At 39.8% G+C, this 25,272-nt stretch overlaps 1 protein-coding gene across 6 annotated transcripts in view; it reads left to right on the forward strand.

Annotated features, from left to right (window-relative positions):
* LOC138004565 (uncharacterized) overlaps positions 1-24,727 on the forward strand; it is an 82,295-nt gene extending 57,568 nt beyond the window's left edge. For all 6 annotated transcript variants that reach the window (XM_068851120.1, XM_068851117.1, XM_068851119.1 and 3 more), the window contains 6 exons: positions 12,491-12,542; positions 15,212-15,232; positions 17,315-17,368; positions 20,601-20,654; positions 22,816-22,950; positions 23,077-24,727. In XM_068851120.1, the coding sequence (XP_068707221.1) occupies positions 12,491-12,542; positions 15,212-15,232; positions 17,315-17,368; positions 20,601-20,654; positions 22,816-22,950; positions 23,077-23,525 (765 nt within the window). In that variant the 3' untranslated portion in view covers positions 23,526-24,727. The remainder of the gene's footprint in view (positions 1-12,490; positions 12,543-15,211; positions 15,233-17,314; positions 17,369-20,600; positions 20,655-22,815; positions 22,951-23,076) is intronic.
* The last annotated feature ends 545 nt before the right edge of the window (positions 24,728-25,272 follow it).

Genomic DNA, 25,272 nt, shown 5'->3' on the forward strand with positions numbered 1-25,272 from the left:
TATTGAGCTTCATAAGGGTATATTTTGTTCAAAGATCCTCTTAAACGCCATTCGCGTTACATGACTTTCGACGCCATTGCCGGTTAAGTTTATCATTCTACTTTGTCCACCAGAGAAATCTACGCAATTTCACTACCCTCTCTATCCTAAGAAAATACGAGCAGAAGGCTCTATGCACAAAGATACCACTTACCAGCGGAGTGTTAGGCAAGACTTTTACCGACACGGAAAAAAGAAAAAACTAAACCCTCCGTAAGGATACACTGGGTTTCCTGTGGTACGTGCACCGTTCCAGACAATTTTTTTTCAAGTTGGGGGGTCATTAAGACCATTTAAGGGGTCACCCAGAAGTCATACCAGCAGAGGTCCTTTGGCTCACAGGTCCTCACACGTTCGTACGACGAAACAGATCCTTTTCTGAGGTTAAAAACCTGGCTACCGGCTATTAATTAATCATTTGTCAGAAAGAAGAAATTCCTGTCCTCTTTAGAAAAAATAAACTCGCATTGCTTACGTGTGGTAGTGACGTAACACAGCGATTTATTCCATATAAATTGTCAACTGAGCTGTGGGTTGTCTTCCAGGAGATTCAAGTTATCCTTGCGTAATATGTAGTGTAATGATCCAAACTCTTTAATGATAGATGACTTCCTTTTAGAATACAATTCCTGGTAGAGACGATGTCCTAAGATTCCGAGATATAATTCCACCAATACACAAGATATAATACCGCCAAAAAACAAGATAAGATGTAATTTCTGTCACATGTCAATCAAACTAAAGCTCGTGTAACACTAGTTTCCAGTTTTCAACACAATCCCCCCTGATTGACGTCAGAAGTCAATCAAGAAAGTTTAAAGAAATTAGACTGATTTAACGCAAAACCGAATTTAGCTCTGTAGCTTCATTGTCAAATGCTCAAGATACGGTCAGACAGTTCATGGAGCAGTGATCACTGTAGGGATGTCTGCATCTCTAACTATGTGAATGCTTATTCCACTGTCAAACTGTCCTGTTCTCGCATTAGTTGCGTGTTCGTCACACACATTGATTTCAAGAGGATAGAGCTTTTGAATTGGACGTTTTAAGCGAGTCTTGCGGAGAGAATTATCTACTGTTAACACTTCTGCTGCGCGCACAACGTTGTCTTGTCCCTGTAACAGTTTCTTTACTTTCCCCATTGTCCACTGTTGTCTGGGTGTCTTGTCAGCATAGATGTGCACAACGTCTCCTACTTGAATTGTTCTTCTTGGTTCACCTCCCTTTAGTTTCTGGTACTCGCGGATATCTGTAAGATATTCTTTCTTTTCCATCGATTTCTGAAATGGGTGAGAAGACCGTCTAAATATCTCTCTCGTCTAGGCAAAGTGTTTACAGGTACTGTGATGGCAGGAGATTGATCTAGAAGTCGACGACCAATTACAAGATGAGAAGGCGTAAGAGGAGTTTCTGTTAGCTCATCGTAGACATAGGTCAATGGCCTAGAATTCAAAACGCCTTCAGTTTCGATCAACACTGACTCTAACTCTTCATAACTCAACTTCGCATTTCCGAGCACTTTCTTGAGACACCTTTTCACAAGTTTCACACAGATTTCGAAGAATCCGCCCCACCAGCTGGCTGTGGGTACATTGAATTTCCAGTCAATGTTCCGCTCAAGAGCAAACCTCTTAACCTTTGTATCTCGGAAAGTTCTCCCGTTGTCTGAAATGAACAGGGTCGGAATCGTTTCAGCACTCTTAAGAACGAATTGGCGGAGAGGTCTGGCGTAAGTTCAAGGTGCAAAGCTCTTGTACTAACACATGTAAACAGAGCAATGTAACACTTGTGCATTTCTCCCTTGGATAAGTATATATTCTTCACGTACAAGGGTCCGGCAAAGTCCACACCTACTTTAGAGAAAGCCATTTCCTCTGAAACTCGAAATGCAGGTAGTGGTGGAGTAGGTTGTGAGCTGTAGGCTCTTCCTTGTAACGTCTTGCACGTAACACACTTGGAAAGTACATCCTTAATTAACAGCTTGTCTTCCTTTAATTATCCAGAATTGTGATCGGATTTCAGTAAGAGTTTCTCCAACTCCATTGTGATTCACGTTTTCGTGGGACTGCATGATCACAAGGTTAGTGAAATGCTGCTTTCTAGATAACAAAATGAGATGTTTTGTTGAGTATGGAAGTGAAGACTTCTGGATTCGTCCCTTGCATCGCAGAAGTCCGTTGGCATCCTTAAAGACTCCTAACTGATCCCAAGTCGAACTTGATTTATCCTTTTCTTCAAGTTTGGCTTCAACGTCTTTGTACCAGAGATTCGTAGCAATATTCTGATTCTCCATACTGATGTCAGTTGTTTCTATCTTCCTCTTGAGCTTCTGGATGAATTTCAGCACAAGAGCGGTTACTCTGACAAGTTTACCGAGACTACTAAATCTTTCTGGACAGATGACTTCTGAAATGTTCTGAAGGCACTGCACGGATACTGTCATAACATTTGAAATTTCAGGTTTCCTTCTCAATTCCTTTGTTACTTCTTCTGGGAATGTACTCTCACCGATTGTATTATCAGGTAGGTTTGGCCACTGAACTGCTCCTTCTTTCAGAAATGGAGCTCCCTTCCACCATAGATCACTGTGGGCGAGAACAGAACTCTTTGACCCTCGCGACGCTATGTCAGCAGGATTAGACTCAGACGGGCAATATCTCCAGTGATCCTTACTCCACAGACTTCGAATCTTCTGAACTCGATTCTGTACAAACAGCTTGAATTGTTTAAACTCTCTATTAATCCACCACCACACGATCTGAGAGTCAGTCCAATTGAAAACAGCGTCTATCTTCATAGTGCAGGTCAATGTCTCATGCACGGCTGTCATCAAATTCGCAAGTGTCAAGGCGGCCATTAACTCCAGTCGAGGGATTTATTCACCGATCAAGGGAGCAACTCTTGTTTTGGACGCTAGAAGGCAAACAGAACTGGTTCCAGAGGTTGTCAACCTGATGTAGACATTTGCTCCATACGCAGACTTGCTAGCATCTGCGAACCCATGCAGTTGAATAGACGTGATGTCTTTGACTTGAACATCACCCAGGATGCAACGAGGCACTACAATGCTTGAGACTTCCCACATGTCTTGTAGTAACTCCTTCCAGCGCGACGCGAGACCTTCCGGCAAAGCTTCATCCCAACCAAGTTTTAAATGACAAATGTCTGGGAACATGCACTTTAAGGGTAAGATAACTGGTGACAGCAAGCATAATGGATCATAGAATCGAGCAGTACTGCTCAATAATGTCCGTTTAGTGAAAGTTCCCTCTAAGGCTTGTCTAGAAAAGGTAGCAAGATCAAACTCGAAATTATCTTCCATCCGATCCCATTGAACTCCCATTACTTTGACAACGGTTTCTTCGCTCACAGTGTTGTTTGAATTTGACACTGTCCAATCTTCTTCCTCAATGTTCGGCTCGGTCAATGTAGGAGTAGCCTTACAAGACAGCTCCTGTTCCCAAGACAAAGATTCTTCTGCTCTTTTGATTTTCAGTTAACTCTTCACTGTTCGATGCCCACTTTCTCATATTAAAACCTCCTTCTCTGAACCGCAACTTCAACTTGTGGTAAAGTTCAGAACACTTCGTTACCGAGTTCTCTCCCGATGCAAAGTCATCAACATACAAAGCTCTCACAACAGCAGCCACAAATTCAGGATCAATGTTCTCATACCTTGGTAAGTGGTTCCTCAATGTTACATTCAAAATAAATGGAGAGCAAACTAGACCAAACACAAGACGAGTGAATCTCAGTGTGATCACTTCTGGATTCGGGGAGTTGATGTCATCTACCCAGAGGAACCTTAACAAGTTTCTCTCTGCTGGATTGACTTCAATGTTCAAGAATGTTTTTTCTAAATCACCAATCAAAACCACTTTATGGAGGCGAAATCTCAGCAAGACATCAAAGATCAATGGAGTTAAGGCTGGACCTGGTAGGAGACAGTCATTCAAACTTGGCTCATTGCGGGATTTAGCACTGGCGTCGTAAACCACACGTAGTTTAGTAGTGATTCTGTCTTCTTTCAATACTTCTTTATGAGGAATGTAATGTACAGTTCCAGAAAGGGTATCTAAATCATGACTCTTGTCAATCAATTCAACAACACCAGCATTTAATTGTTCCTTGATGACACTGTCATATTGTTGGAGCAATTCTTGCTTGGACCTTAATCTTTGCAATGAAGAAACAAGGCGATTCTGTGCCACCAAGTAATTGTCTGGAATAATCGGGTGTTCAGTCTTGAAGGGAAAAGACACTTCATAACGGATTCCATTGAACTTCACTTTGGTAAGATAGTCTTCAAGAATATCTCCCTCTCTATCCTTTACTCCAAGAGTGTCATAGTCCCGAAACTTACTTAGCTCCTCTTTCAGTAAGAAATCATCTGAAACTAAGTTCTCTTCAATGACTTGACATTCAGTTTTCATAACATGAGACATGTTAACAGTTGATAACTGTGTATTCGCACTTGCCGCATTCACAGGACCGCTCAATACATATCCTAATCTTGTGCGAATTGCCACTGGTCCATGTAGCTCCTCCTTTACCACGTGATTCTGAACCACAGACCAGTAATGATCTGCTCCAATCATGACATCAATTTCTAGATCCTCATCACCTCGTGAGTGATCAGCCAGAGGTAAGCCTTGCAGATGTGGGTAAGACTGTTGTGCAATTTTAATGGTCTGGTTTGTGATGGGACCACAGATCAACTCAACTTCATAAGCATTAATGAACACTGTCAAATTGTCTTGACATTCCAATGCAAAGTGAACGATGCTACATTGTTTCAATGAGGGTTCATTGTTTCCAAAAGTTTGTATTAGAACTGTATCGCTTCCAATTGGTCGTAAGCTCAATTTGCTCCTTAACCGTGAGCTTATATAAGACTTTTGGGAGCATGAATCAAAAAGGATTCTCACATTGCAAGAATTTCCTTCATGAGGACGTCTGACGTTAGCTCTGGCCGTTTGTAACAAGATGCACTTGTTATTAACGTCTTGAGTAAAATACAAGTTTGTACTCACAGTTTGTTCTTGATTGCTGTCTCTAGCCCTTCTGGTCGTGATTGGATACTCCGGATAGTGTTGAACGCTGCACAAAGCCACGTGATGGTTTTACAACGATGACACCTTGCTTGACAATCTCGACTCACATGACCGCTCCTCAGAAAACCAAAACATTTTCCCTTTTGACGTAGAATTTTCTTTCTAGATTCTGTCAAATCGGTAACAACAGAACATTTGATAGTTGGATGAGGTCCATTGCAGAAAGTGCACCATTTATCCTAAGATAGCGGCAGTCTTTCGTTGTTTGCAACCAGGGTTGACGATGTGGGGCGTCCTTTGTTTTGACCTGTGCGAATTCCAAAACCAAACTCTCGTTCCCACATCTTTCTCGAATTTGCAATTTGTCTGTGAAAGACTTGACGATTGTATCAAGGTCCCAATCTTCTGATGTGCCGCGACTCAGGATGAGGCGTAACTCTTGTGGGATCTTTCCCATAATTACAGGTATCAAAAATGTTCCGTAAGTCTCAGTCGAAATACCGATTCCCTTTAGACTTCTTACTGCCGCCTCCGTTCCATCCAAAAGCTGGCGCAATTCCTTTAAGTCGCTCCCTTTGCTTACTTTTGGAAGCAACATGAGCAATTCGATGTGTTTCGAAATAATGACTTTTTTATTTCCGAAGCGCTTGTCTAGAAGTTGGACCGCGTGGTTGTAATTCGAGCTTGTCAATGCTAAACCAGAAATTGTCTCGGCTGCGGAACCTTCAAGGAGCGACTTGAGATACTGGAATATTTCCACGTCGCTTAAGGTGGTGTTTTTGTGAATGGCCGATTCAAACGATTCTCAGAAGGGATGCTAGTTGATTGGGTCGCCTGAAAATGTTCTCAATTCCACTTTGGGCAACTTTGCGTGGGTCGGAATTGTTGACGCGTTTGATTGTGTTCCCGCCTGAATACACGAGTTACAGTTTTGCGAGCCCAATGTCGTTCCTTGTATATCCTGACCCTTTCCAGGATTTTTCTCAGCTGCTATTGCTGTTTCTAGGTCGACTATGCAGGCTTGAATAGCGCTGGCGAAGTCACAGCTATTGCTCTCGTCTTCTTCTATTTTCGTTTCGTCTACCAAATCGATAATTTCACTGTCCAATATTTTGAGCTCCGACAATTTATCCAGAAGGGTACATCGCAGGGATTTGAGTTTCTTCAAAACGGTAGGATCTCCCCTTTTATCAATTTGTTCCTTTGCCGCGAGGATTGTTTTCCTAACAAATGCGCGATGACTTTCGCGGACCATGGATTTCTTCTTCAGCCGTTTCTTGGGTTCCGACGACAGGTTTACACGAGGTTACTTCACTTTTTCACTCTTTCAATCCTGATATCCCTTCAATCCTTCAATCCCTCACTCCTTCACTCCCGGGTCTTGGCACCAAATGTCATAATGATCCAAACTCTTTAATGATAGATGACTTCCTTTTATAATACAATTCCTGGTAGAGACGACTTCCTAAGATTCCGAGATATAATTCCGCCAATACACAAGATATAATACCGCCAAAAAACAAGATAAGATGTAATTCCTGTCACATGTCAATCAAACTAAAGCTCGTGTAAAACTAGTTTCCAGTTTTCAACATGTAGTTCTAACAGTGCACGATATTGTTTTGGTATTGTCTATCATTGTAGTGCCATGATAGAAGTCTTGGGTAAATGGCCTGAGAAGACATGTGGTTACTAGCAAAGTAGCGACCCCAGAAAGATTGAAGAAAATAAATGGGAATTAAGAAACATTGGCTTCTGGGCTGACATGTTGATAATTTTCAAGCTCTCTCATAACTTCTTTCACCACAAGTTGAAGCATGTCCTCAGAGCAGCTTTGTAATACTAAAATTTACTAAAGTTTTTTTTTTTTTTTTTCCACCCTGTCCGGCGGGGTTAGTATCTGGATGGCCTTCGTAAAACAGGAGCATTGGACCGAAAATACTATTAACGCTAACTTATGCGAACTCAGCAAGGTACAGATTTTGTTAGCTTGCTTTATGCAAAAACAAATATTGATGCAAAAGTAAATTGATACACAGCTTTTAGAAAGAGCAGAAGGAAGTTTCCAGGACGGTCGATCGAGAATAACATATTTACGACATGAAAACAACATTAATTTTGAATCGTGAATATAGAATATAAAAAGTTACGATCAGCGACAAACATTTTGGGAAATTTTTTGTACGTTCAATTTTATTATTGTACCTTTGGTTCCACAAATAAATTCTACAAATAAATTCCACAAATTTTCGTAAGTTAATTTTTCTGTCAAGTGTTATAAAGTTTGACAATAAATGAGCGAATTCAAAACAAAGATCACAATCGCCCAAACTCTGAGTGAGGTTTGTTACTGCAAAGTCAAAAATTTATTCTCCAAGACGAGGTTATTTATCGCCAGGTAATTCCATCATTTTGGAAATAGCAGCTACTTTATTATTCATCTGCGTCACAATTCTTTGCTGATTTTGGGGCTCATTTTGTTGAAATTCAAGCACGCTTCCAACAGACCTCTTCTTTCCTGCTTACAGAGCAATACTAAAAATATCCTCCCGTATCACGTTTCAACCTTAAGCTCGAAAATTCAATACACAACATGATATTATAATTCACAAAGGCAGAAAATATCACAGAGTCCTTTTCCAGCGAAAAATTTATTGAAACAAACAACATATTTGCTCTTAGAGACGAAAACCTCTTCCTATTTCATTGCGTGCGTGAAGACAAGAAACTCAATCGTGTCAAATTACCCTGTACTTCAAGTTTTCTGAAGAACCTTTTTCTTGAATAACAAGAAAATGCTTTACTATTGCCATAAAAACTATCCAGTTAAACTCGCATATCATAAAACATGATGAATTCATAAAGGCCACCTTTTCCAGCGAACAATTTTTTGAAACAAACAACATATTTGCTCTTGGAGGCGAAAACCTCTTCCTATTTCATTGGGTGCGTGAAGACAAGAAACTCAATCGTGTCAAATTACCATGTACTTCAGGTTCAAACCCTTTCCTGAAGAACATTTTCCTTGAATAACAAGAAAATGCTTTACTATTGCAATAAAAACTATCCAGCACACATATCATAAAACATGATGAATTCATAAAGGCCACCTTTTCCAGGGAACAATTTTTTGAAAGAAACAACATATTTGCTATGAGAGGCAAAAACCCCTTCTATTTCATTGCGTGCGTGAAGAGAAGAAACTCGATCGTGTCAAATATGCGCAATATTGCAACAAACTAAATTTAAGGGTCAAACCGTTTCCACGAGGAACCTTTTCCTTGAATAATGAGGCACAAAATAGACGACAAGCTTTCTTTCAAATAATTCTTGGCTGTCAGATTTACAATTATGTTTTTACTGAACACTGTGCAGAGTTGGTCACAGATCCACGTAAGGTGTTCGATTCGTTCTCTGTCTTTGTTGAACCCATACGTTACTAGAGAGCAGACCCCGACTGGGTTTGCCATACTGGCAACCCAGTAATAAACACTCAGCGTTAAGTTTATATCCCTCCGATGCTTGATTTGAATAACTGCGTAGCCGCCAGTGTGGACCACAGCTATCGTCATATGTCAAACTGGATTGAAACCAGCGAAAAATGCAGAAAGAAAACAATTCACGTGCATCACCCCACAAGACTGCCATGTTATCATACACGCGAAAAAATCACTACTATACCACCTGAACACACCATGGACATAGAAGAACACCAGCGACATGTTCGATATGACGATGGGCTCGTATGATGGAGCTGAGACGTGTGAGCTAGTAAGCGTCTATATGTTATGCCTGATCGCGGCAGAGTTTAAAGACCGAGTGGGCCTTTACCGTGACGATGGCCTGGCGGTGTACAGAGCTACACCTAAAGAAATTGAGAAAACAAAGCAAGAAGTCAGAAAAATTTTCAAATCGACCTCACAAGTGAATCTTACAAACCCTTCATGAAACCAAACAACAAACTTCTCTACGTCCTCCGTCAAAGCAATCACCCACCTGCACTTCTAAAGAATATCCCGGAAAACATAAACAAACGACTAACCAGCATTTATTTAAGCAAAAAAATGTTTGATGACGTCATCCCTCCTTACCAAAGAGCTCTAGACGAAAGTGGCTACAACTACAAGCTCAAATATAACCCACAGCCAGCCCAAAAGCGGAACAAAAACCGCCAAAGAAAAGTGATATGGTACAACCCACCATGGAACTCCAACGTAAAGACCAATCTAGGAAGAAGGTTCCTAAATATCGTTGACAGATGCTACCCGAGAAACCACCCCTTACAGAAGATCTTCAACCGTCACACACTAAAGCTAAGCTACTCCTGCATGCCAAACATGAAAACCATCATCTCGTCACACAACAAACAACTGCTATCAGATTGCAACCAGTCGCAAAATTCAACACAAACAGCCAACAAACAGAGTAACTGCCGAAAAAAAAAGAGCAATGCCCCCTCGAGGGAAAATGCTTCACATTAAACGTAGTCTACCAAGCAACAGTCACAACTGAAACATTAACAAAATAATACGTAGGAGTCGCAACAAACTTCAAAGAACATTACAGAAATCACACATCTTCTTCCGACATCCAAACAAGAGACACGAAACTGAATTATCAAAGCACATATGGACACTCAAAGACAACAAAAAGCCTTTCAACCTAAAGTGGAAAATTATCAAGCAATGCAAACCTTACAACAACATTACTAAGAAATGTAATTTATGTCTTTTTGAAAAATTTATAATCATCTTCAAAAAGGATCTGTGCAGTCTAAACAAGCGAAACGAGTTAGCAAGTTCATGCTCCCACAGAAACAAATACATCATCAAAAACTTTATAATAGTAACACAATCTCCAAATTGTGAATAACAATCACACGATACAGTAACGCTGTTTTTATGTCTCATAGCAACTGTAATCCCGCTTTTATTGCCAGTTTCTTGAATTTAACGGTCAATCGTTGATGTTACCTGATTAATTAAACGATGAACTACCTCTGAAGTCTTGAAACTACAATCTTGGACAGAATAAAATGGAACAGCAAACCCCCATCCCCCCAAATCAAGGTTGAAGCCGCGCAAAAGCCAAAACGCGCCATTTTCCCATCCTTGATTTGTGGAGGGGGGGGGGGGGTACAAATGTCCCATCTATTTTGTCCAAGATTGTAGTTTATTATTAGAACAGTATCATCCCTACAAGCCAGTTTCGTGGTCGCCCACTCATCAGGGGACGACCGCGAAACAGGCTTGTAGGGATGAACTTGGATGAACTTGTAGTTTTACTTGGTCCCCAAGGGACCAAGATGGGTGTCACCCTGTTCTCAGTCATGATAAATAGACTCCTAAGGGATTGGAATGTGCGAGCAAAATACGCTGATAATACCACAGTTGTAGAAATCCTGCCTCACAATAGGCCTTTTTCGATATATTTAAAATTCAGCTTGATAGTGAGGCAGTGAGGACAAAAACAAAAGAAACACGTTGGAATGAATGGGGGAAATATTTACATATCATCCACTTCCCTTTGTCTTTGTCCTCACTGCCTCGCTATCAAGCTGAATTTTAATATATCGAAAAAGGCCTATTCAATTAGCCTTCTCGATTTGGCTGTTAGGGACACACACTCATTTTGTATTGACCGTAAGATGAAGTTAAACCCTCGGAAGTGTAAAGAAATGCTGATAAATTTTATGGAGTACCCTTCACTGTTATTCCACCTATTTGTATTGGAAATCACTAGCTCGAACGTGTCTCATCTTTTAAATTACTTGGTGTTAAAATCAGAGACGATCTTAAATGGAATGACCATATAGACTATATTTATTGTGAGGCCGTCAAACGTTTATATACCTTAAGAGTGCTTAAAAGAGCTGGCGTAGCGAGTAGCAACATTGTAAGTATTTATAAGTGTTCTGCCGTTGCTGCTTGGCAAGACATCCCTGAATATTTGTCATCCAAGTTAGAATCTATACAAAGGAGAGCCCTTAAGGTAGTTTTTCCGGGTGTTAGTTATAAGGAAGCCCTGGCCATATCTGGCCTCCCAAGCCTAGAAGTCAGGCGAGAAACATTAAGTAGGAAGTTCATTGCGACATGAAAACTCCGCCCTCAAGCTAATGTATATAATGTTCCTTATAATGTTAGATCTGGGCGCGAAAAGTCCGTTCGCCAGGAGACAAAAACCAAGAGAGCTAGATTTCTAGATTAATTATTATGTAGACTATACATTACTATACTTTAATTATATTTCATAGTTTTGTAAATGATACCGCTTGATAATTCAGTTTGTTCATAGTTTTAACTGCAAAGAGTGGATTAAACGATATATTATTATTATTATATATAATCTGTTCAGCTTTTTCGCTGACAGAGCAAACACGTTGAAAATCATGCTTCTTCCGAAACCTGTAGGAAAAACTGATAGAACATCTTCATCCGTTAGCAGACTTATCACAGCGGTTTCCTGTTCTGGCTTTAAAATAACCGTTTTTACTCTCGAAGTTAGAAGAGATAACGCTCTACTTATTGCTCGCTACACATCTCCCATGATTTTCTGTGGTAATATCTCTTGCGTGACCAACTCTGACCATCAAATAATACCTCATTGTTCTCTTGATACCTACTCGACCAATTAGAAACTCTGTCTGCTGGTGGAGGGGATTTGACTTTTGTCCTGAGAAGTTATGGGTTTTCAGGCAGGTCGTGGTTCCCCCTCTCGTCCCAGATGTTCCGACTTCCCCCTGTCCAATATGGTGAGGCTAATCCATGTCCAATACACCCAATGGGTCGGATCATCTATATCCTCGACTATTCGACAAGGGGCGAGCTGACACGTCTTGGCTTGAACGGGTAGTGTCAGCGGAAGTCAAGTCGCACAAAAGACATAGTAATAAACCTTCCTCGCTCTTGAAGCAGGCACGCGAACATGACAATATGTCTACCATACGAGTCGGGTCGAGTCGACCGGTCTTTACGAGCCACAGGTCGCAAGGGGACACGCGTGGGGGGAGGGGAACAAAATCTTGACAGATCGACTCCATCCGATCGACTTGAGTCGACCCTTCGATCTAAGTCGATTGGACTCGACCAAGTCGATCCCCGACATTTTCTTCTCTCCCTAGTAACTCTCGTGCAAACCGACTTTCCATAACACGGGCCGACGTTTGAAGAGACTGGTCGATTCTGCTCGACTCGGGTCGATGACTAGACACAAGTCAATCGGATGGAGTCCAACGGCCTTGATCGGATTCAGATTGTGTGTATTGGACAATCCTCAATTTATTCCGAGGCAAAAGCAGTAACCTCGAAAGTGCAGGAAAAATGTTAGTCTCTAAAGTAAAAAATGTACGTGATAACATGACAAAGTTCTTGACATCCTTTTCTCTCCCATTTTTGTAGGTAATTTATCTTCCACATTCACAGGCAAATGGATCAAAAGCCCAAATGGCCTGTGAGTTATACCACTAAGGAAGTACTTAATTTTGCGATTCTTTGGCTGGAATATTCTCATAACGTCAAGATAAAAAGAAAACCAACTTTTTTTTACAATGTTGACAGTAAAAGCGAGAGGGAAACGTGGTATGATGTAAATTCCAGTCGAAATCTAAACATATCTCGTAAAAAGAAAAAAAAACGACATCGGATAATGTTGAACTTTCCTGGCAGCCTCACAGACTTTTTGCTCAGTGTGTTGACAACTTCTGTTTGGTCCTTCTTTTTTGATACAATGATACAAGAGGAGTGTCGAACAACTGTCCAAAGTTGCATGCGCGGACGGTTTGCCCACAAAGACACAAAGAAAACATCGGACCTTGACAGAATCACTTGACGTTGCTAATCGAGGGAGTGGTTATGAAACCTTCTAAAACTCATTAATAATTCATAAGGTGATCATCCAACCAAGAGACGCCAATTTCGTCACGTGCATGTGGTTTGAAACCCCGGTGAAACACTGGAATGTCGCGCTATCCATGAGTTTCATGTAATATCAAACCCTTGAGTTTGATAAAGCATCAAACTCTAGCGAACTCATTTCTTAATTTGAATATTAGCAACACACGTTTGAATAGTTAAAACAAGGCCACCTTATTGAAACTAACAACATATTTACTATCAGAGGCAAAAACCCTTCCCATTTCATTGCGTGCGTCAAGACAAGAAACCCAACCGTGTCAAATTACCATACGCAACAAAATAAATTTCAGGATCAAAACCTTACCTGAAGAACCTTTTCGTTGGATAATGAAGCACAAAATCGACGGAAAGCTTTTTTCAAATAATTCTTGGCTGTCACATTTCTAGTTATTGTTTTACCTGAAGACTGTGCAAAATGGAGTACAAATAAGTACAAATAGCCAGACAACAGAGATCACAGATCCACTTAAAGTGTTCGATTCCTTCTCTGTGTTTGTTGAACCCATACGTTACCAGAGAATTTGCCATTTGGTTTCAGTGTTGTACATAACACCACACTTGGCTTGGCAAAATACTAGAAATACAGCTCACTTTGATTTCGGCTCGACGGGCTAAAGATTGTTGTCGAAGTCCATTACTCGTCGCTTTTAAGGTTCCAGATATTTATTTTTCACCACCTGTCTTGTTTATTCAATTGACGTTCCATTCTTGAGCTCCATAATCTACGCATTTCCACTACCCCCTCAAACCTAACAAAATACGCACAGAAGACTCTATGTGCAGACACCATTTACCAGGGAAGTGACGGGGAAAACGTTTACTGACACGGAAAAAAGGAAAAGAGAAAACAAAGAAATTCCACTCATTTTCCGACTGGGATTGCCAGACTGACAGCCCAGTAAAAACCCACAAAATATTCTCATTGATAGAAAAGAGGGCTTAAAACTGATTTAAAAACTTGAGAAAGTTCTCCCAAATTTTCGAAAAGAGACTCTGGTTCTTCTAAATGTCCGAGAAAACGACTTCAACATTTGGGTCAACATCGTTTGATTTTGTTGAACGAGGTTGACTGCTGGTGGGCAAGCGGTTTCCTCTGATTTAACAAAGCTGTCTTGTATTCAGTCGCAGGCTCCAGCCGGGGTTGTTACTATGAATACCGACATCGATACGTCATTGAGAGACCGATTAATGTGCATGCGCATACCCAAGAATGTTGAAAGAGAGGTAATCTGGACCCCAGAGGTCTTCTCTTTTGCGTATGACTGAGGGAGAGAAAGGGGGAAAAGAGTGCTGTGGAACCCTGAAGCGAGGTGTCTTCTCACTGGTTTTCGTGAAGAACAATGATAAGCGTCTCTGATTGGTGCTTGGTGCATTCATGTTAGCACGGGGAGTGAGCAGGGGCCGTAAGGTTGAAATAGCCAATTTCTGGCGATAAGAACCCTACGGCGCATGTTCTTCTTCATACAGTTTCCCAGAGCCTCGGGTCATGCGCAGACAGAATTGCAGAGGCTCTGGTGACGAGGATGGAAAGAGGGGAGCAAACAGCTTCAGCTTCATTCAACATCCCCGATAACAAAAGAATTGTTGAAAGGTTGTTGAAGAAAAAAATTAAATGCCTTTAAACTCAATCAACATCGATTCAACTTCGATTCAACATGTATCAACACGTTTAAAGGGCTGTTCAACAAATTGAACGGATGTTGAAGCAAATGTTGAAGCCGTTTTCCCGGGCCTTAGAATTTTGCAAATATTCATGCCTCGTCAGATTTCCATCAAATTTGGAGCCAAGAAAACTCATGAAATTAGGGAATATTCTCCTCGCAACCAAAAATTCGTATTCAACATTGAATTGACAAAAAGTCATTGGGAAAACTAATGTTTGCGATGTTTCGTGAATCGCTTCTTTTTTGTAAGTACTTTTACCGCACTCTTTTAGTTCTCTGAGGATAAGTTATATTTTTTTGAAAAACTTTTTTTCTTGGCTGTAAAATTATATATTGCTTTTCCACATAACTGTGAATTCTTTTTGCAAAAAAAAAAAGGATGGTCGGTTCACTAACATTAACGTTTAAATGTATGCAGAAAATAGCAATTTAAAGTTAAACCAGGTCAGAGAAGACCAAGACTCAAACGTTTGCTCCTTGACAGAGACTCCTGACCGCACCTATGCTGAAGGCCTACTTTTTCTGTTATTTGTTCCCACAGGGGTTAAGGTTCCGTCACCAGGTGAGTTACAAAACATGAATGAAAGACGATGCATTCAACAGTTTTGTCTTTTCATCATAAATCAATTTATAATTGGTTTTAAAGGGCCAGACGTAACGTTTGGGTTCTGAAAAGGAAGGCCCAGTTCATATGTCGTGCATCTGCCATGCCGAACTTACTTATAATTGGGTTCGACAAGAGAACGACTGAGGTTCGACTTCGATTCAGACGTGCCATAGGAGAACCGTACCAGGTGAGTAGAAACAGAAAAAAAAAAAAAAAAAAGGGAGCCATACTTGAAGCTCCTCACGGGACAAAAATACCTTTCTCTAATTTATGAATTTACTTTGACACGGCATTAGAACGAAGTTTGAATCACTGCCGTGCAACAGTCGTGCAGCACGACAGAGCTCGTCGAACTTAATTGCTCCGCCGAATCAAATTCAAAACTTTGATTTTTGTCACAATTGCTTGTAATCTCGCAATCTGATTGGCGAAATTTCCGTTGTCGATAAGAGTCTAGACAACGCTGTACGCGTCATGCTCGCGTCATTTTGTCATGCAATAGCCAATCAGGCACACCCATTTTGAAAAATAAACCAATCATATTGCGAGAAAGTTATAGACGACGATTGCTCTTCCTTTGAGTCATTATTTTGGTCACGCTCTGAAGTAAAAACTTTCCTTGGCGTTGAATATTGTGGTAAAAAACAAATCGAAAGTGGTTTAGCGTTGTCGGTACTCTCATCGACAACGATATTCGTCATCGTCAAAATTTGTTGTGGAATCACTCGGCTCCGTCTCGTGAGTCCACAACATTTTGACCACTGTGATGACAAATATCGTTGTCGATAAGAGTACAGACAACGCTGGACCACTTTCGATTTGTTAATTAGACGTCGCGCTTCAATTCTGCCGTGCACAACTTATGAACTGGGCCTTTTTTCTATCAGTAGACAGATGACGAATTGTGATTATATTCTTATTGGTGAGAAATGACATTTTGACGTGTACTCGTGTAGAATGTGCCCTTGTTTGACGTCACAGAGGATTGGTATCGTACTCGGGTTACAATGGCTTTCTTTTGTGTACCTGTCCATGCACGGTCTTGTGTATGTGTCAAGCATTGTTTTTCGCTTTCGAAAACGGACATTTTGGAGAGAAAATGTATCCCACCTTGAATATAGTAAACAAATCAATGTGTTCTTAGTTTGTTGAAAATTTCAGCCACGGCAACACCAGTCACGTTCTATAGCACAAAAGCTCACATGTTGTTACCGTGCTACATTCCTCGCACCAGTCCCTTGAATGTCTTTACTGAGTCATTGTTTTTTCGCCCGCATTGCGTATTTTATGAGAAACCGCATTAAAAAAAAAAGAAAAACAAAACAAAACAGAAAAAAACAAAAAACAACGTTCTGGCCTGCAAAGGCATGGAGGAAGTTAACGAGAAAACTCCTTTCTTTTTTTAGTTGTGAAATTCTGGTCGCCAGTACTCAATTTTTAGTCGCATTGGCGACCAGGAAGGCGTATTTTCGGAACCTGCAGATCCCCGTCATCTCCACACAAAAATACATTACCCCATCCCACAACATTATGGCGTTCAGCAAATTGGAAAGTGATTTATAAGGAAATGATCATCGTGCTTGTGGAATCAAGGTGAACTATAGGAGTTGCAATGAAGACTGTAGAAAATCCAGGCTGAAACAGGACCAGAACGTGTTTAGCCACTACACTATTTAAGGCCTATCATCTTGTAGTTGCTGCGGCATCACATGGGATAATTTTGATGATGAGAGTAATAATGGTAATGGTAATGGTAATTTGATAATGAACCTGGTAACATTGGCACGTACTCTCATTTCGTCACCAACCCTCCAATAGTTACCTTATTTGCCCATTTGCTACATCACGTAAGTATCTTGCGATTTTTTCTGCGCATGCTTATTGTTAGGGGATTGGACCCCACTGCAATGCTTTGCCTCCAAAAAGAGATCATAATGGGTTGTGTGTGATTCAGACAATAAATGTGTTGCCTTCGAATTGCTTGTCCTGTTTTAATTTCTTAATACTTATGGGTGCATTTTTTTTTCCTTTCTCCAGGTACTCCTACTACTACAAGATCGCCAAATAAAACGACGGTCAATTCCCCCTCAGGTTAGTAATTATTAGGGGTTTTCTCTGGATTTGAAAGGTTTACTTCTTGGCGATTTTCAAATAAATAACACAGTAAGATTTAATGACATCAAAAACAAAGAGCGCAGTGAGTTTATTAAGTGTCATTTTCTCTATTTAAGGTCATAATTAACTTTATGTTAAGTAAAAAATATCTTTTGCTTATTTTAAAGACCTTTCAAATTGATGAACAGTGGTGTTTTCTATTTGGAATACCCTCTCTCGTTCCAGAAATATTCAAGTTTTTGTTCAAAAATTGATGACGTCGCAATCTTGACAATGACTGTAACAAAATCACAAAATTAGAATAATGATATTCAATCTTGGCATCAGTAATGAACATCAGACAAGGAACAAAATGACATCCATAAGGATGTCGCCATGGCAACGCTCTCGTTTTCAGTTCCCTCTCTGCATGAACCGAATCTCTCAGATTTTGAACAGATAAGTACAGTCAAATGGTCAGACTTCAAACGCATGTGCTGCCCATAATGCTTACCCAGAGTGAACGTGTCTCATTACGACAATAAACGATAAAATGGATCCTGCGCTAAATAGACCCAGCATCAAAAAATGGTTGCCGTGGCAACAGCACAGAGGATGTCATTTTGTGCCTTCCTTGGCGTAGATTACCCCTGCCAAGTTAGAACAATACCCATCCAATATTTTCGGAGAAAACTTGGGTAGTATGTCTCGGAAACGAGAGAAGATATTCCAAAATAGAAAACACCATTCATCATCATTTGGAAAAATCTTTAAAATGAGCAAAAGACATTTTTTTATTTCGTAGGCCCCTTTAGGCCTTCCAGAATCTTAAAGGTACTGATATCTCTCAGTGTGAATCTCTCTCTTACTCTCAAACAATACGCTCTCATGACAAGAAAAGGGAGCCATACTTGAAGCTCCTCACGAGACAAAAATACCTTTCTCTAATTTATTACACATAACATGCGAATTTTATTCCATAAAGCTCATTTGTACAAACTTATACGCTTTATTTTCACATGTGAAAAAGGCCTATACAGCAAATCAGAATGGCGTACAGCTATTTCACATGTGGAAGTATAACCAATCAACGATAGCGTAAAGGCGTTTCCATGCCAATCACTCGTGCATCTCGTGCAAATCGTGCAAATCGTACTTTGTTATTGAATTAAATTAAATTTGCATTTGGTTCTATTGTTAGTGAGTTTTTGTTTCTAATTCGCGCTCAGAAAACTATTTTAATGAAAATTTTTATGTTATGTGTAATAAACAGTTTACGACATAGAAAGTGCCTTGTACGGGGTTTTATTCACTCGTTGTTTGTGTCAAAAACCCTCACTCGCTCGTTCCTCGCTCGTTCGGGTTTTTGACACAAACAACTCGTGCGTAAAACCCCGTACGCCGCACTTTCTATGACGTAAACTATATTTATGAATTTACTTTGACACGGCATTAGAGCGAAGTTTGAATCACTGCCGTGCAACAGTCGTGCAGCACGACAGAGCTCGTCGAACTTAATTGCACCGCCGAACCAAATTCAAAACTTTGATTTTTACCACAATTGCTTGTAATCTCGCAATCTGATTGGCTAAATTTCCGTTGTCGATAAGAGTCTAGACAACGCTGTACACGTCATGCTCGCATCATTTTGTCATGCAATAGCCAATCAGGCACGCCCATTTTGAAAAATAAACCAATCATATTGCGAGAAAGTTATAGATGACGATTGCTATTCCTTTGAGTCATTATTTTGGTCACGCTCTGAAGTAAAAACTTTCCTTGGCGTTGAATATTGTGGTAAAAAACAAATCGAAAGTGGTTTAGCGTTGTCTGTACTCTTATCGACAACGATATTCGTCATCACAGCGGTCAAAATTTGTTGTGGAATCACTCAGCTCCGCCTCGTGAGTCCACAACATTTTGACCACTGTGATGACAAATATCGTTGTCGATAAGAGTGCAGACAACGCTGAACCACTTTCGATTTGTTAATTAGACGTCGCGCTTCAATTCTGCCGTGCACAACTTATGAACTGGGCCTTTTTTCTATCAGTAGACAGATGACGAATTGTGATTATATTCTTATTGGTGAGAAATGACATTTTTAAAATGTCGTCAGCGAAAATATCGATGCGTGTAGTCGTGTGGAATGTGCCCTTGTTTGACGTCACAGAGGATTGGTATCTACTCGGGTTACGATGGCTTTCTTTTGTGTACCTGTCCATGCACGGTCTTGTGTATGTGTCAAGCATTGTTTTTCACTTTCGAAAACGGACATTTTGGAGAGAAAATGTATCCCACCTTGAATATAGTAAACAAATCAATGTGTTCTTAGTTTGTTGAAAATTTCAGCCACGGTAACAGCAGTCACGTTCTATAGCACAAAAGCTCACATGTTGTTACCGTGCTACATTCTTCGCACCAGTCCCTTGAATGTCTTTACTGAGTCATTGTTTTTTCGCCCGCAATGCGTATTTTATGAGAAACCGCATTAAAAAAAAAAGAAAAACAAAACAAAACAGAAAAAAACAAAAAACAACGTTCTGGCCTGCAAAGGCATGGAGGAAGTTAACGAGAAAACTCCTTTCTTTTTTTAGTTGTGAAATTCTGGTCGCCAGTACTCAATTTTTAGTCGCATTGGCGACCAGGAAGGCGTATTTTCGGAACCTGCAGATCCCCGTCATCTCCACACAAAAATACATTACCCCATCCCACAACATTATGGCGTTCAGCAAATTGGAAAGTGATTTATAAGGAAATGATCATCGTGCTTGTGGAATCAAGGTGAACTATAGGAGTTGCAATGAAGACTGTAGAAAATCCAGGCTGAAACAGGACCAGAACGTGTTTAGCCACTACACCATTTAAGGCCTATCATCTTGTAGTTGCTGCGGCATCACATGGGATAATTTTAATGATGAGAGTAATAATGGTAATGGTAATGGTAATTTGATAATGAACCTGGTAACATTGGCACGTACTCTCATTTCGTCACCAACCCTCCAATAGTTACCTTATTTGCCCATTTGCTACATCACGTAAGTATCTTGCGATTTTTTCTGCGCATGCTTATTGTTAGGGGATTGGACCCCACTGCAATGCCTTGCCTCCAAAAAGAGATCATAATGGGTTGTGTGTGATTCAGACAATAAATGTGTTGCCTTCGAATTGCTTGTCCTGTTTTAATTTCTTAATACTTATGGGTGCATTTTTTTTTTCCTTTCTCCAGGTACTCCTACTACTACAAGATCGCCAAATAAAACGACGATCAATTCCCCCTCAGGTTAGTAAATTATTAGGGGTTTTCTCTGGATTTGAAAGGTTTACTTCTTGGCGATTTTCAAATAAGTAACACAGTGAGATTTAATGACATCAAAAACAAAGAGCGCAGTGAGTTTATTAAGTGTCATTTTCTCTATTTAAGGTCATAATTAACTTTATGTTAAGTAAAAAATATCTTTTGCTTATTTTAAAGACCTTTCAAATTGATGAACAGTGGTGTTTTCTATTTGGAATACCCTCTCTCGTTCCAGAAATATTCAAGTTTTTGTTCAAAAATTGATGACGTCGCAATCTTGACAATGACTGTAACAAAATCACAAAATTAGAATAATGATATTCAATCTTGGCATCAGTAATGAACATCAGACAAGGTACAAAATGACATCCATAAGGATGTCGCCATGGCAACGCTCTCGTTTTCAGTTCCTCTCTGCATGAACCGAATCTCTCAGATTTTGAACAGATAAGTACAGTCAAATGGTCAGACTTCAAACGCATGTGCTGCCCATAATGCTTACCCAGAGTGAACGTGTCTTATTACGACAATAAACGATAAAATCGATCCTGCGCTAAATAGACCCAGCTTCAAAGAATGGTTGCCGTAGCAACAGCACAGAGGATGTCATTTTGTTCCTTCCTTGGCGTAGATTACCCCTGCCAAGTTAGAACAACACCCATCCAATATTTTAGGAGAAAACTTGGGTAGTATATCTCGGAAACGAGAGAAGATATTCCAAAAGAGAAAACACCATTCATCATCATTTGGAAAAATCTTTAAAATGAGCAAAAGAAATTTTTTTATTTCGTAGGCCCCTTTAGGCCTTCCAGAATCTTAAAGGTACTGATATCTCTCAGTGTGAATCTCTCTCTTACTCTCAAACAATACGCTCTCATGACAAGAAAATCACCTTCCTGGCGTACTGATGTATTTAAACTTTATAATTTTCCTTGTATCATTCCTGCATGGAAGAGTCTCCCCTTGGAGATAGTACACGTTGTAAGCCCACATCCTTTAGTGCTAAGGTAAATCCACGGCGTAAGAGCTCCAGAGCTCATCTGCCGAACTTAACTTAATTACTATTACTTATCGTTCATTAATATACAATAAGCTTCACCGATTAATATTAGAAAAAGAAACAGAAGTAGCAATCCACGACGACATTCACCTTCTTAGTTTTGATAAAGACGGGTGACAGTCATCGAAACTGTCAATAATCAATCAATCAGTTTATTCATGTCAATGCGTGAGACGGGACCCTACAAATCTTAATCAAGGGCTCATGACTAAAACGCATGACGACATAAATACAATAAGTTATAAGAAAAAGTTAACAAAGCCTAGCTAAGTAAAGTCAAAATAAATTACGTGACAATAGTTTAAAATAATGTTAGGATTACATCACTTTAGCAATAATCAAGGGAAACCCTTGGACGGGATTTTGAACCCATAAGCTTTCAGATACCAGTTAGGTGCACAGCTACCACCTGAGAACGTGATTTCTTTTAGAATTTTAAATAATCCTATTTAAAAACGAGAAAATGATTTTTTTTAAATTCTGCTATCTTGAACTGACTACTTTACAGACCCACAGCATCCTTCAAGTTGTATGAATACAGCCTTTCCCAAATATTTTCCGGCATTGGAAAGATTAGAAGTCTGGTGTGTGCTATAGCTGTGAAACCGACCATTGGGAATTAAGTTAAAAATTTTAAGTGAAAATCAACGATGTTGTTCAAGTAAACGAAAATGTATACCTACAATTTTCGCCGATTTTGAGGCTAGTTTTAAAGTTAAAGGTCATTGACAGTGGTTACTCTGGCAATGACTATAGCAGTGGGTCTGATTTTCTCGAATCATTTGGGAAAAAAAATAAAAAGTATTAGTCATAGTTGTATTTTCAGCTTTTTGGCGAAACCGAACCAATGAAAATAAACACGATCCAAATAGCAGCAGCACAAACCTGACCCAGTTATTTATCTTCAACGAGTGTGATAATCCAATTTTCAGTTTTTTGCACAAAACAAGTCAATGAAATACAGGGAATAATCATGCAGTGAACGCAGAATCCAAACTCCCTCGCATGCCTCATGAACCGTTTTAGTTTGTTAATGACTAAGCCTTGTTTCAGGCCATTAGCAATGTTTTGTTCTCTTATCCACAGCAAAAAGGCCAGGAGAACCTACCACCATAATTGTAGCAGTTGCTTGCTCGTGTTTACTCTTGTTGGTATCAGTTGTTTGCCTGTGGCGCCTTAAGCAACGAAAAAAGGAAACAATTTTTGCTCCTTTAGATCCAGGTTAGTTTTATTCATCACATTTTAGGCACGTACGATCACTTCAGCTGCCTTGTGACAAATCCTTTCTTTCCTCAACTCAATAATTAACAGGGGTTTCTACATTCCCGGCTTTTTTTTTTTTTGCAGATTTCAAATTTGATGCGTTTATCATCTACAGCACCGTGGATGAAAACTGGGTCACAAAGAAACTGTTGCCAACTTTGGAAAGCAAGCATAACATTAAATGTTGCATTCACTACCGAGATTTTGTACCCGGGGTACCTTTTACCAAAAACATGGCAGACAGTGTCTACAACAGTAAAAAGACTGTAGCTGTTGTCTCGAAGAGCTTTTTAACCAGCAACTATTGCAGCCATGAACTGAGCATCGCCCTTCATCGCCTGGCGGAAAGAGGAGATGATAGCGTGGTTGTTTTCAAGCTTGATGACATCAAAAACAGTCAACTTCCCCAAGAACTGCGATTTAGGAGCTATATTGATTTCACAAAATCGACTGATAAGAGAACGTGGGAATACAAGCTCGTAAACTGCTTAAAGTCTGGAACCTCGTCCTCCCTTCCTCTGTTAAGCTTATAGGGGTTTGTTAGAATAATCAAAAGTGTCATGACTATAGACTAATATCCTGAAAAGTGCATTGTTATGTAAATACAAAGCTTGAGATTGTATGACAAATGCGGTAGAGTATGACCACGTAAATAGTTTGTTCTTAGCCTGAAACGATAAAAATTGTGTAGGCTTTAAAAGACAATTTCGACGACAAACGCGCGAGTGACGTTAGTCATTTCACTTCACCTCAACAATTAATGGATCAGCTGTGGAACTCAGCGAAAAGTTCTATGGACTTTTATTGAATATAGCAAGTCAAGATTGTGAAATTTGAAAGAAACTGTATCAAGTCTTAGCGGGTGTTCCGATAACCTGGGACTATGTAACGGCATTCTCACACTGAGATCAAGCCATTTTTAGTTGAGTTCTTAGAAAAGATTTGGCTTGCACGAGAAACCATTGTCATGGGTAGTAATTTCTCATGCAACCGAGACTTGTGATAAGCTGGTTTCGCGGAAAAAAACATGAAGCTCATTCTGTAAAAACAAACAAGTTGTAAGCTCGTGGTCCCAGCAGTTATTGAAACTACAGCAAGTAATTTGATAAACTGGCTTAGGTGCACCATCTGAAGCAAAGGAATAAATACAAACCAAGTAATAATATTAATAAGCAGAGGGATCAACAATTAAAACTGGAATAAATGGCATCTAAAAAATTGTAGAATTAAAGGAATTGAAGGGAGCCACATTTGAATTTTCTTAAAGAGCATTAATCCAATAATTACGGAAGTGACTACTTTTCAGAACGAGTATTATTAGTCTGAAACAATTACATATCTTGACGAATGTAATAAAGTAGATAGCTTTTTTAAAAATGTAAGCGTTAATATTATAACAGTTTAAAAAAAATATGAAAGTGGGTGGTTATTTGAAAAGGTTATGGTTCTTCATAGATATACTTGATGCTGTTGCTGCTGCTGCGAGTGGTAGTTACCTATGTTTACCGGGCTGCCTTTTTCGAACGGGAGGGAAAGAGTGTCATGCAAAAAACCGATCCATGGTCAAATAAAGGCTGACTTTAATTGTTGGGTAAATCACCTATTACAAAATAAACCGACTTTCTAAGAAAGAAAATATTACCACGTGTTGTTTTAAAGTAGCAGCGCGCGCCTAGAGTACACTATTCGAGACAATTGTAAAATCATATTTCGAGAATAAAGCATTCTGTAGAAATCCTCGACGACACAATCAACTTGGGTTACTTCCCAGACATCAGTTTCTTAAAAACGCGAGCCGACAAAACTGTTGTTTTGTTTGGATTCAAATTCCCATACACAAGGCAAATACGGTGTATCGCGTATTTCTGTCCTCGCACATTATACAATACAATACAATACAATACAATACAATACAATACAATACAATACAATACATACTTAATTGACCGCTCCCCATAGGGGTTTTTCAGGGCCAATGAAACAATCAACGAAACAACAGAACACAACAACAACAACTATTAAGAATCCCAACTAGCCGGAGGCAAACTTGTTGGCTATTTACAAGTGCAGCTGGGAAGTTGAACCAGGGACTATCAACGAGTGGTCAGAGCTGGTCTTGAACCCGGGATCTTCGGATCTCAAGGCAAGCGCCCTAACTACTGGGCCACACAGCCTCCTAAAACATTGTGTATCGATGACTCGAACAACGCTGCAGCCACCAGCCGGGCGAGGTTTCAAGTAGATAAAATGCCGGGTGGTAAAAAATTAATGAATATTTTT

This window comes from Montipora foliosa, chromosome 5 (genome assembly GCF_036669935.1).
Source record: "Montipora foliosa isolate CH-2021 chromosome 5, ASM3666993v2, whole genome shotgun sequence".
NCBI lineage: Eukaryota > Metazoa > Cnidaria > Anthozoa > Scleractinia > Acroporidae > Montipora > Montipora foliosa.